The following is a 14,211-nucleotide window of genomic DNA, read 5'->3' as shown; positions in this document are numbered from 1 at the left end:
AAAGGAAAAGAAAGAAGCAAAGGAAAACAAAGAAAGAGAAAAGGAAATAAGAATAATATAATATAATAATAAGAAAATATGAAAAGAAAGATAAAAGGTGAGAAAGAAAAAGGGGAAAATACAGGAGAAAAAAAGAAATAAAAGAAAAGGAGAGAAAATCAAATAAATAAAAAGTCAAAAAGAAAGAAAAAAAGAAAAGAAAGGAAAGAGCAAAAAGAAGAAAATAATATGACCGAAAAAAGAAAAGAAAAGAAAAGAAAAGAAAAGAGAAAGTAAAGAAAGAGGCAAAAAGAAAAAGGGAATGGAAAGACATAAAAAACAAAAAAAGGATAAAAGGAAAGAAAAAAGGGGAAAGACAAAAAAGAAAAAGAGCCACAAAAAAGCAAAAAATAAAGAAAAGAAAAAGAGAAAATTAAATAAAGAAAAAAGTCAAAAAAGGAAAGAAAGAAAGAAAGAGCCACAAAAAGAAGCAAAAGAAAAAGGAAACAGATAAAACAACAGAAAGAAAAGAAAAGAGTTAAAAAGAAAATTAAGACAAACAGAAAGAAAAAAAGACAAAAAGAAGAAAGAAAGAAAGAAAGAAAGAAAGAAAGAAAGAAAGAAAGAAAGAAAGAAAGAAAGAAAGAAAGAAAGAAAGAAAGAAAAGAAAGAAAGAAAGAGCAGTATTAGTTAAATAAGAATAAAGGTGTTCTGTAGTTTTCCGTCTGGACTGAACCATTCACAGCAACATGCAGGTGAGATCAGAACAGGCAAACATGTTCATTAGGAAGAAACTATTGAGATTTAAAGAAAGAGCTGAGCAACAATTAAAACTGTTGAGATTCGTTGTTCTGAATAAACTAAATATTCACTCAGTGTTAAAACAAATACAAGCCCAATATCAGCAGAATACGACTCCCCTGAAGAAAAATAAGATTACAGAAACACACCTACAGATAAATATGAACGTACACATGCACTTATACACACCTGAACACTTATATGCACACACGATTATACAGTCAATTTTATATATACATATTTATATATGCCGTGTGCATATGAGTGTTTATGCGTGTGTGTGTATATGTACATGTATACATTTATGTTTGTGCTGTGTGCCCACATTAACGTGTATGTATGTGTGCATATGCATCTGTATATTTATACATATGTGTGTGTGTGTGTATGCACATCTGTGTGTGCGAGGGGTGCATGCATGTGTGAGTATATATTGCATCTATGCATGCTTGTGTTTATAATATAAGTGTGTATATGCATGCTTTTGTGTGTGTTTGTGTTTACCCTGAGGTGTATCGTCATCAGTGAAGAACTGTGTGGCCTCCAGTGCAGACTCTGCTTCCTCTGGACACAACGCTTCAGAAACACAACATCGACTCATTTAAATTACACTCACATACACACCCTCTACACAAACAGGCAAACACACACGTCCTGTCTTCTTCACACATGCAGAACAGGAACAACAAATGTGCTAGTTTTCTCACTTTAGTAAGCCGCATACACACACACACACATTCATAGGTATACACACAAAGAGAGATAAGTGTTTGCTGAGAGTAGTGATCTGGTTTCCTCATGCCGTGCTGTTGTTCACACACACACAGACACACACGCACTTCCTCAATTGATACTAATGAAGCACTAATAAACACTGTCACTGTCATTGTGCGGACTCTGCTGCACTCTCGCTGTGTTCTGTTAAATGAAAGTGTTGTGTGACTGTACACATACCCGGAGGCAGGTGCAGCTTGTAGAGGAGCTTCAATTTCTCCGTCATATCTCCATGATACATCCCACCTGACCCAGAGAAACAAACAAGACGGCTCAGAACTGACGAAGATGCTGAAGTTTATTACTCTTTGTCTCTTCTGCTCATCAAGACTACATTTATTTGATTCAGTGACATCATTATATTATATTAAATTATTATATTAAATTATTATATTAAATTATTATACTATATTATATAATATTATATTATATTATATTATATTATATTATATTACTATATTAATTGAATTTATATTATTATATTATATTATATTAAAAATATATAATATTATATTATATTAAATTTAATTATATTAAAATATATTAAATTATTTTATTATATTATATTAAAATATATTATATTAAATTATATTATATTAAGTTAATTTATATTATTATATTATATTAAAATATATTATATTGTATTAAATTAAATTAAAATATATTAAATTGTATTATTATATTAATTTAATTTATATTATTATATTAAAATATATTATATTAAATTGAATTATATTAAAATATATTATATTATATGAAAAATATATTATATTAAATTATATTATTATATTAATTTAATTTATATTATTATATTATATTATATTAAAATATATTATACTGTATTAGATTAAACTATATTAAAATATATTATTATATTATATTATATTATATCAAAAAATATTATATTAAATTATAATATTATATTAGTTTAATTTATATTATTATATTATATTAAAATATATTATATTATATTATATTATATTATATTATATTATATTAAATTGAATTATATTATATTATATTATATTATATTATATTATATTATATTATATTATATTATATTATATTATATTATATTATAGGACACTATTAAACTACAGTACATTTTATTATATTACATAATATTATATTACACTACATTATATTATCATTTATTTTATTATATACCCTTACTGTTTATAGTTTCGTTAACCAATGAAGCCACTTATTTGTATTTTCTTTCAGTCAATAATGCACATATTGCACAAAAATCATCTAGATATAATATATATTTTATTGTTTATTTTACTTTCACTTATTTAAATGTCCTTATGTATCTGTGTATGCATGTATGTGTTTCTGCATGTATCTATGCGTTGTATGTATTCTTGTGCGTTTGTTTGTATGTATGTGTAAGTATGCATGTATGTGCATGCGTGTATGTATGCATGTGTATACATATGTAAGTGTGTATGTATGTATGTATGTATGTGTGTGTGCATGTATGAATGTATGTGTAAACGCATGTATGTGTGTACGCATGTGTGTATGCATGCACGTTTGTATGAGTGTATGTATGCGTGTATGCATGCATGTATGTGTGTGTGTGTGTGTGTGCGTGTGTGTGTATTTACCCTTAAGCTCCTGTAAACCACAATTAGTAACTCCTGTGTGTGTGCATACTTGCCGAATAACGCTCATTCTGCTTATTATGATTTTAAACCTGACTGAATGAAATGGGTGTAAGGTATTTTGCTGATGTACGCACTGAGTCCGGTGACGAACTCTTTGAAGTTGATGAGCGAGTCTTTGTTGTGGTCGAGCAGACGGAAGAGGCGGCTGGACAGTGTGTGCGTGTGCAGGCCGCAGCTCCATGGAGCCAGAGCCGAGAAGAGCTGGACGAACTGCCCACAGTCTATGCGGTACTGCTCCAGATACGGCAGACTCGGGTCGTGGCGCTCCGCCGGCGTGCTGCTCGCACCCCAGTAACAACTCATGATGTGCTTCGCCTGGGAAAAACACACACACATATACAGTTGAAGTCAGAATTATTAGCCCACCTGTTTATTTTTTCCCAATTTCTGTTTAACGGAGAGAAGATTCTTTCAACACATTTCTAATCATAATAGTGTTAATAACTCATCTCTAATAACTGATTTCTTTCATCTTTGCCATGATGACAGTAAATAATATTTTTAAATATTTTTTCAAGACACTTCTATACAGCTTAAAGTGACATTTAAAGGCTTAACTAGGTTAATTAGGTTAACTAGGCAGGTTAGGGTAATTAGGCAAGTGATTGTATATAAATTAGTAGCTTAAAGGGGCTAATAATTTTGTCCTTAAAATGGTGTTTAAAAAATTGAAAACTGCTAATATTCAAGCCGAAATAAAACAAATAAGACTTTCTCCAGAAGAAAAAATATTATCAGACATACTGTGAAAATTTCCTTGCTCTGTTAAACATCATTTGGCAAATATTTAAAAAAGAAACACAAATTTAAAGGGGGTGAATAATTCTGACTTCAACTTTACATGCGCACGATTACATACATAATGGCAGCTGGACACGATGACAGCATGCAATATTAGTGTGTGTATGTGTGTATAAACAGTTAAAGTCAAAATGATTAGCCCTACTCTGAAATTAATATTCTTTATATATATATATATATATATATATATATATATATATATATATATATATATATATATATATATATATATATATATATATATATATATATATTTCACATTAAGGACATTTTTCAAAGTATTTCCTATAACTTATTTTCTTCTGGAAAAATTGTTTGGTCAGACTAAATAGTTACATTTCTTAAAAACATTTTTAACATCAATATCATTAGCTCCCTTTAAATTAATTTGCAATAAAATATTTTTAGAACTCCACTGTATTATATTAATATGTTTTTATTGTGAGTGACATTAAAGTACATTGTAAACTGTATTCAATCATTTTCCTCTGGCTTAGTCCCTTTATTCATTAGTGGTCGCCACAGCAGAATGAACCGCCAACTTATTTAGCATATGTTTTACACAGCGGATGCCCTTCCAGTTGCAACCCAGTACTGGGAAACACCCACACACACACACTCGTTCACACACACTCACATACTAATTTAGTTGATCAGTTCCCCTATAGCGCATGTGTTTGGACTGTGGGGGAAACCGAAGCACCCGGAGGAAACCCACGCCAACACGGGGAGAACATGCAAACACGGAAACGCCAACGGACCCAGCCCGGACTCAAACCAGCGACCTTCTTGCTGTGAGGGGACAGTACTAACCACAGTGCCGCCAATTATAATCTATCATATTTTATTAATATTATAATTAAAATAGATATTAAATTGCAGGAAAAAATAATAAATAAATATGTGGATATAAAATTTGATTTAAACTCTGGAATAATATATAATAAATATATATATAAAAATATATCGTTAGTATTACTTTGATAATTATTGATAAAATATGAAATGAGCACTACATATTTTGGAAAAAATAACATCTTATTATACATACATATTCACTTAATAGATAAATAGCAGTTGCAGCAAGGCTATGCTCATGAAAAACTGTTAAATCAATAATTCTTGCAATTATTATTAATACTTTTTTAATTTTAAGAGTCGGTTATTAGTTATTTAAAAACATTAATTAAATATTTAACATTAAAACTAAACAAAATTTCCTAAATACACTCAGGTACTTTCTTTAAAATATAAATACATAGATAAAAACATTGTCCATTTACATAAAATAATATAAATATTAATTACTTATATTAAATTAATTACATATACTTAATTACTAATAAATAAATAAATGTGTTTTGCCAATTATCTTACCTTGAAAAGTACATAGAGCTCCTCCAGCTCCTCGATGGTAAAAGCAGACTCAGTCATGATCGCTCTCACCTGAACAACACAATCATGCATTATAGCTGATTACAATCGTGATATATAATCTCCTGATGTCCACACACTTACCACACTCCTCTTGGCTGTGTCTTCAAGCGACTGGATGACCTTTAACCTTTGCTTGAACCTCATCTGTTCAATGACGTCAGCGCGCAGACTCCCGAACTTCTGCATTCAGACAAAAACAACACATTGAGTTAAGAAGAGCAACACTGCGGCTGCGTTCCAAATCACATACTTTCCCAGTAGCCGAAAATAAAACAATCGTGTCCCAAATCATAATCCAATTAAATCCAAAGCTGATCTACTACTTCTGGAAGAAATTTAAAAGGGAATATCTGTGCTAATGCTAATGGCTATCACTGGCCAGAGAATATATTTTGTTTTAGAAGTCATTTAGAACTACAAAAGCGGGCAAAAGGTGTTAATAAACTACAAAAATGGTGGACTGGAGAAACCAATTATTAACTGGAGAAGTATAATTGAATGACTTAAATAATATCTGATGTACTGGAACACATTTAAGTCATGTTTTCTGTATTATATTTAATTTGCGACAACAATGTGAACTTCTATAAAGATGTTTACAATGTTAGTTATTAGTTTTTTTATAATTCTATATTTATTTACTCACCTCATAGGACGCTTTAATGAGCTCAAAGACGTCGATCTCAGGTGGAGGGTTGTTGCCACTGGTCAACAGGGCGTGAAGGTGGGGAATGGGTGGAGAAACGGTCTGCTTATTCACAACATTATCCAGATACCTGCAGGACACAAACAGACACAAACTACGGCTGAACAATACCATATTGAGCATCGATATCACAATCCGCAATAGTCACATCACTTACATAATAAATAAACACAGTACAAACAAATATAATATCTCAAAACACACTTTTATTTCGAATGCGATTAATCACGATTACTTACTGCCTAGCACTAATAATGCTTTACTCTGAAACTCCAAGTAAGTCTTAGTGGGATTGCTTATAAATGCTGTGTTTTATTATAAGTTTTTCTGTAGTTTTAAAAAACTCGACTGAAACTGTGAGATAAACGAATAAAAATAAAGACTTTAGATCAATTCATCACTGCGGGACAGAGAAAGCAAAGGTTCTGGAAATGAACAATAAAGTCTGGTGACTAAACTAAACTAAACTAAAAAAAAATTCTAAATATAAAGAATAAAAAACTAAATAAATAAAAATAAATGAATAAATAAATAAATACAAATTTAAATAATAATAATAATAATAATAGTAATATGAAATTAAATAAATTAATAAATAAAATTAAATAATTAAAATAAAATATCAAAAAAATATTAATAAAAATAAGTGAAAAATTAAATAAATAAAATGTAAAAATAAAATAAAACATTTAATATATCTATAAAAATGATAAATATAATAAATAAAATTAAGTGACTAAATAAGTAAATAAATTAAATAAAAAATGAAATATAAAAAATAAAAATAAAAAATAAAATAAAAATAGATTTATGAATAATCAATTGTAAATGTTTATCTTTAATTATGCTGGATGTTTGCAAGATTATTCTAATATATATATATACATATATATATATATATATATATATATATATATATATATATATATATATATATATATATATATATATATATATATATATATATATATATGTAATGATTAATCATAATATGATGGAGCTAGGCAGTTCATTCCACTACGTGGCAACCCCTGACAAATCAAAGCCGAATGAAAATGAATGAATGAATGAATGATGAAGCTCTGAAGGGATGCTGTAAAAGTGTAAAGGTAGACAAAAGTCATTCTTTGGTTAATGCTAATGTAAAATTCAAAACTATTAAAATGATAATGTGTCACAATTTGTTTGTTTATGCGATCAACTATATCATGCTTTATTATTTAGTCAGTCTCACCGGCCCAGAATAGTCATGGCTTCTCCTTCATCTGAACAGGACAGCAGTTGATCCATGTTAGCATGTAGCACAGCTAATGACACCTGAAAACAAAACAAAACAAAAGTTAAAGTGATTAGTTATTAGAAATGAAAACTATTATGTTTAAAATGTGTCAAAGAAATCTTCTTACTTAACTCTTAAGAAATATTTGGAAAATAACTTACATTCAAATACATAACATGTACAATTTAAATGAGATGTTTCTGAAATCTAACTGAAGAATTAAGATTAATTAGATCTTTAAGACCTTGATTGATTTTAGATGATAATTACATTCTATTTCTGTAATAAAAATAAAGAAAAATTCCTGTATGTATGTAAAAGAGCTGCTAATGCGCACCTGGAAGATGACTTTGATGCCCTCGTAGAAGAAGCAGTCGACCAGCAGCACAGCGCTGTCGAATGGCATGACGGAGAGGAAGAGTGTGAGGAACCAGGACAGCGAGATGGTGGAGATCACGCCCAGATCCTGCATGTGTTCATACAGCAGCGGCAAACACTCACGCGTCAGCTCCTCAAACACACCCTGATCTACCAGTGCTCCTGATGGGATATAACAGAACAAATCAGAACAGAACAGATCACATCACATCCTATCCTTTCACATCACATCCTATCCCATCACATCTTTTCACATCCCATCCTATTATATTACAACACATCCTATCGCATAGCAAATCACATCACATATCACATTACATCCTATCACATCACATCACATCCTATTACATATCACATCACATCCTATCCCAAAACATCACACCCTATCCTATCACATCACATCATCTTATCACATCCTATCCGACTACATTACATCACATCACATCCTATCACATCACATCTTATCACACCCTATCCTATCACATCCTTCCACTTCACATCCTTTCATATCACATCCTACCACATCATCTTATCACATCCTATTCGATTACATCACATCTTATCACACCCTATGACATATCACATCACATTCTATCCCATTATTTAACATCCTATTATATCACATCCTATCCCATAACATCATATCCTATCCTATCAAATCACATCCTATCATATAACATTACATCCTACCACTTCACATCCTATCACATATTACATCCCATTCTATCCCAAAACTTCACATCACATCACATCCTACCACATCTTCTTATCAAATCCTATCCGATCACATTATATAACATCCTATCACATCACATCTTATTACATCCTATCTGATCACATTACATCACATCCTATCACATCACATCTTATCACACCCTATCCTATCACCTCACAGCTTATCACACCCTATCCTATCACCTCACAGGTTATCACACCCTATCCTATCACCTCACAGCTTATCACACCCTATCCTATCACATTTTATCACATCCCATCCTATCACATCACAACTTATCACACCCTATCCTATCACATCTTATCACGTTACATCACATCCTATTACAATACATCACATCCTATCACTTCACATCCCTATCACATCATATCCTATCCCATAACCTCACATCCTATCCTATCACATCACATCTCATCACATCCTATCCTGTCACATTACATCACATCCTATCACATTATATCACATCACATCCTTCCACTTCACATCCTATCACATCACATCCTATCATATCACATCAAATCCTACCACATCACATCCTATCACATCACATCCTATCATATCACATCAAATCCTACCACATCACATCCTATCCCATACCTTCACATCCTACCAGATCACATTACATCACATCTTATCACATCCTATCCAATCACATCACATCACATATCACATCGCATCCTATCCCGAAACATCACATCCTATAACTTCACATCACATCTTATCACATTACACCACATCTTGTCACATCCTATACCATAACATCACATCCTATCACATCACATCCTATCTCAAAACGTCAGATCCTATCCTATCCTATCACATCACAACCTATCATATCACATCACATCACATCCTATTCTAATCACTTCATATCATATCTACCAAATATTACATCACATAATATTACACATCCATCAAATATCATATCGCATATAATACCATAACTAATCCCAAATGTCATATTGCATATATCTTATTTTTTAACATGGTACATGATGATACATTATATGAGCTATGATATCACATCTCACATATCACATCACATACAGTATGTATATAAAAATATGTATTTATATACAAGTTTTTATATATATATATATATATATATATATATATATATATATATATATATATATATATATATATATATATATATATATATATTATTAGAATAATCTTGCAAACATCCACCATAATTAAAGATAAACATTTACAATTGATTATTCATAAATCTATTTTTATTTTATTTTTTATTTTTATTTTACATATCACATCACATACAGTATGTATATAAAAATATATGTATTTATATACAAGTTTTTCATATATATATATATATATATATATATATATATATATATAAATATATATATAATATATATATATATATATATATAATATATATATATATATATATATATATATATAATATATATATATATATATATATATATATATTTCATATATATATATATATATATATATATATATATATATATATATATATATATATATATAAATATCAAAAATCATATTATTTATCTCGTATTCATCTCTCATGTTATGATATGTATAATATGTGATGTGATATGATATGTCCTAAGGTATGTGATATGGTACATACATATGATATGATAAAATATGATATACAAAGGCATTCAAAATGAATAGGAAAAAAATACAACAAAAAACCACAACCAAAAAAAAAAAATCAAGATAAAGTAGATGAGATTTGTAACGTACGATACGATAAAAAAATCTTTGCTTAACATCTCTTTAGCATGGGTTTACTTCATTAAAAAAAGATTTGCGAGTGTGTGAATGTGACTGACCTACAACTCGAGTGTTGTAATAGTCGGGCAGCATCCGCTCACACAGCGCCACCAGCAGCCAGAACGCCTCCTCTTCAGTGCAGTACAACAACAACACTGACGTCACGATGTTCATCGCCTGGAGACACACACACAGACACACAAGCACAGAGACATGCAGAGACACAGACAGCCACACAGGGTTAAACTTAGACGTTAATAAGAGACAATTTTTGGATAATTTAATGAATAGTTCAAATAATTCTCTGTAAATTCCAGCTGAAGCTGCATCCCTTCTAGCAACAACCAACAAAAAGAGCGACATTATACAATCCCCGGTTACTCTAGAACTGGCTAATTATTATTATTAATATTTTTTTATTATGTAATTATTACGCATTATTTAATTTTTAAATGATTTTTCAACATGATCTGTAATGTCTGCTGTAATATATGATGGGAAAGGCAGTAAATCATCTCTCTCTCATGTCATCCCTCTTATTGCGTGTTTATAAGTGACACAGGAACACTGTGATGATGACATGTTTAGATAACTGTGGTTTGAGTTTCCAGATATTTTTTGGGGCGACTGTGCGTGTGCGCGCATGTGTGTGTGTGTCTGTTTAAGAGAGCGAGAGAGAGAGAGAGAGAGAGTGTGACTGTGTGTGAATATAAATGCATAACTGCGTGTGTGTGCATAAGTGTGTTTTGTGTGTGTCACATGTCTGTTTGTGTATGTGACTGAGTGTGTGCATGTCTATTCATTTGAGAGTGTATGTTTTTCTGTGTGTGTGCGTGTGTGTGTGAGCGCATGTATGTTTGTGCATTATTGAGAGTGCATGTCTGTGTGTGTGATTGTGTGACTGCATTAGTGTGTATGAATGTGAATGTGTGTCTGTGTGTGACTGCGTGAATGTGTGAGTGTTACGGTGTGTGTATATAAGTGTGACTGTGTGTCTGTCTGTGTATGTGTGCGTAAGTGTGTGAGTTACAATGTCCGTGTATGTGACTTTGGGTGCGTGCATGTGAGAGTGTATGCGTGTCTATCCATTTGAGAGGGTATGTCTGTCTGTGTGCGTGTGAGTGTGTGTGCGTGCATGTATGTTTGTGCATTAGTGAGAGTGCATGTCTGTGTGTGTGATTGTGTGACTGCATTAGTGTGTGTATTAATGTGAATGTGTGTCTGTGTGACTGCATAAATGTGTGAGAGTTAGAGTGTGTATAAGTGTGCGTGTGTGTGACTGTGCGTAAGTGTGTTTTGTGTGTGAGTTACAATGTCTGCGTATGTGAATTTGCGTGCGTGCGTGCATGTGAGTGTATGTGTGTGTGTCTATCCATTTGAGTGTGTATGTCTGTCTGTCTGTGTGTGTGTGTGTGTGTGTGCGCATGTGAGAATGTTTATTTGTGCACACGTGAGAGTGCACGTGTGTGTGCACGTGTGTGTGTGTGTGTGTGTGTTTGTGTGTGTGTGTGAGATTGTGGGACTGCATTAGTATGTGTGTATGCACATGATTGTGTGTGCGTGTGCATGTTAGAGTGTATGTCTGTGTGTGTGAGCCTATATCTGTGTGTTTGTGTGTGTTTGTGTGTGTGTGTGTGTGTGTGTGCGCATGTGAGAATGTTTATTTGTGCACATGTGAGAGTGCATGTCTGTGTGTGTGCATGTCTGTGTGTGTGCACGTGTGTGTGTGTGTGTGTGTGTGTGTGTGTGATTGTGGGACTAAATTAGTATGTGTGTATGCACATGATTGTGTGTGCGTGTGCATGTTAGAGTGTATGTCTGTGTGTGTGAGCCTATATCTGTGTGCTTGTGTGTGTTTGTGTGTGTGTGTGTGTGTGTGTGTGTGTGCGCATGTGAGAATGTTTATTTGTGCACATGTGAGAGTGCATGTCTGTGTGTGTGCATGTGTGTGTGTGTGTGATTGTGGGACTAAATTAGTATGTGTGTATGCACATGATTGTGTGTGTGTGTGTGCATGTTAGAGTGTATGTCTGTGTGTGTGAGCCTATATCTGTGTTTTTGTGTGTGTGTGTGTGCGCATGTGAGAATGTTTATTTGTGCACACGAGAGAGTGCACGAGTGTGTGCACGTGTGTGTGCACGTGTGTGTGTGTGTGTGTGTGTGTGATTGTGGGACTGCATTAGTATGTGTGTATGAACATGATTGTGTGTGCGTGTGCATGTTAGAGTGTATGTCTGTGTGTGTGAGCCTATATCTGTGTGTTTGTGTGTGTGTGTGTGTTTGTGTGTGTTTGTGTGTGTGTGTGTGTGTGTGTGTGTGTGTGTGTGTGTGTGTGCACCTGGCAGTATCCAATGCCGGGGTTTCTGTAAGCGTAAGCTGTCAGCACTCGTCTGAGCGCAGCGATGCCCGTCTCGTTCTGGAAAGCGTGGTGCTCCGGCATGGAGCGGTGCAGGTCTCGCTCGATCTCTTCTGTCGCTAGGGTGCATCTCCCCATCGCCTGCTCCACCAGGTTGCCGTAGTAACCGGGGTGTGTGGCCATCTCATTCTGAGCTCCTGGGAAACAGAGGAAAACACGCAATGACATTACATGACAGGAAACAGCATCCATCTCCAGAACAGCTGACAGTCTGTTTCTGCTCGGAGTGTGTGACTTCTCACACTGTTGTGTAAACATGATCTCTGACAGTCACACACACTCAGCAGGAATCACTCAACACAGACACTCACATGCTACATTGCAGCTTAAAAATGTAAGGAAAACAAGTGGAACTGTGTTTTGTTTTTCAGCTGTGTGCTGTATATTGTGATGTACAGCGGGGAAAGTATGTGTATTCGTTGTTTTCCTGGGTGTAATATTTCTAAAGCAGCTGCTGACATGGAAATGAACCAGCTTTTAGTTAAAACTCAAACAATACAAACACAGAAATGAAACAAAACAAATCTGAGTAATGAGTTGTGTGTAATAACAGTGAAATGACAGAAGGAGAAAGAGCTCATCTGCTGAAACATGTTTAATACTTTCAATAAAAGGCTTTATTGGTGCCGCAGCTGAAAGACACATCTCATATGGAGAGTGAAGTCACATGCATTGCTCAAATTTCAGACTTCAACTCAGTGTCAAAATCTTGGTGGTTCTGTGGGTCCCGTCTCCCAAATCTGAGCTTTATTCTGTATTTTCTATTGGATTCGGATCAGGTGATTGGCTGGGCCATTCTACAGCTTGATTTTCTTTCTCTGAAAGAATCTGAGGCCGTACTCACACTAGGTACAGTTGCCTCGAACCGGGCCAAAGCACGCTTGTCCCCCCTCCCGTCTCCCCCGACGGCCCGCGCTCACACCATATCGGGCCTTGGCACGCTTACGTCATCGCTGCTGCTCTGTTCAGTGAGAAGCGCTCTCTATGGCAAGCCTTTTTAGCATTTAAATCTTTGTTCTGACTACATAAATAGATTTAGAGATATCTCTAATTATATTTTGACTAGTCATAATTACAATTCCACTACTCAGAATGACAATTAGAGATATCTGCAATTACAATTGTACTAGTACGAAATCAGATTGGAGATATCTGCAAATATATAATGACTAGTCACGTTCCTCCATTGACTTCCATTAAAAAATATTTGCAGATATCTCTAACTGAGTTTTGATTAGTCACAATTGTAATTAGAGATATCTCCAAATGAATTTTGACTATATAGACTATTATACTATATTGAGATAGAAAAAAATAGGACCCGGAGGAAACCCACGCGAAGGCAGGGAGAACATGCAAACTACACACAGAAACACCAACTGAGCCGAGGTTCGAACCAGCAACCCAGCGACCTTCTTGCTGTGAGGCGACAGCACTACCTGCTGCGCCACTGCCTCG

At 33.4% G+C, this 14,211-nt stretch overlaps 1 protein-coding gene across 5 annotated transcripts in view; it reads right to left on the bottom strand.

Annotated features, from left to right (window-relative positions):
* The window catches only part of tbc1d9b (TBC1 domain family member 9b), an 89,373-nt gene that overhangs the window by 63,511 nt on the left and 11,651 nt on the right, over positions 1 to 14,211 (bottom strand). For all 5 annotated transcript variants that reach the window (XR_012390127.1, XM_073922431.1, XM_073922432.1 and 2 more), the window contains exons 10-19: positions 12,676 to 12,890; positions 10,397 to 10,514; positions 7,788 to 7,990; positions 7,406 to 7,488; positions 6,112 to 6,241; positions 5,547 to 5,645; positions 5,406 to 5,474; positions 3,302 to 3,542; positions 1,735 to 1,800; positions 1,285 to 1,356 (exon numbers count right to left, since the gene is read on the bottom strand). Coding sequence is in view for 4 of the 5 variants with exons in the window: in XM_073922431.1 (XP_073778532.1) it covers positions 1,285 to 1,356; positions 1,735 to 1,800; positions 3,302 to 3,542; positions 5,406 to 5,474; positions 5,547 to 5,645; positions 6,112 to 6,241; positions 7,406 to 7,488; positions 7,788 to 7,990; positions 10,397 to 10,514; positions 12,676 to 12,890 (1,296 nt within the window). In the remaining variant the exon portion in view is untranslated. The remainder of the gene's footprint in view (positions 1 to 1,284; positions 1,357 to 1,734; positions 1,801 to 3,301; positions 3,543 to 5,405; positions 5,475 to 5,546; positions 5,646 to 6,111; positions 6,242 to 7,405; positions 7,489 to 7,787; positions 7,991 to 10,396; positions 10,515 to 12,675; positions 12,891 to 14,211) is intronic.

The sequence above is a fragment of the Danio rerio genome, chromosome 14 (assembly GCF_049306965.1).
Source record: "Danio rerio strain Tuebingen ecotype United States chromosome 14, GRCz12tu, whole genome shotgun sequence".
NCBI lineage: Eukaryota > Metazoa > Chordata > Actinopteri > Cypriniformes > Danionidae > Danio > Danio rerio.
This window is presented reverse-complemented; position numbering and strand designations above follow the sequence as displayed.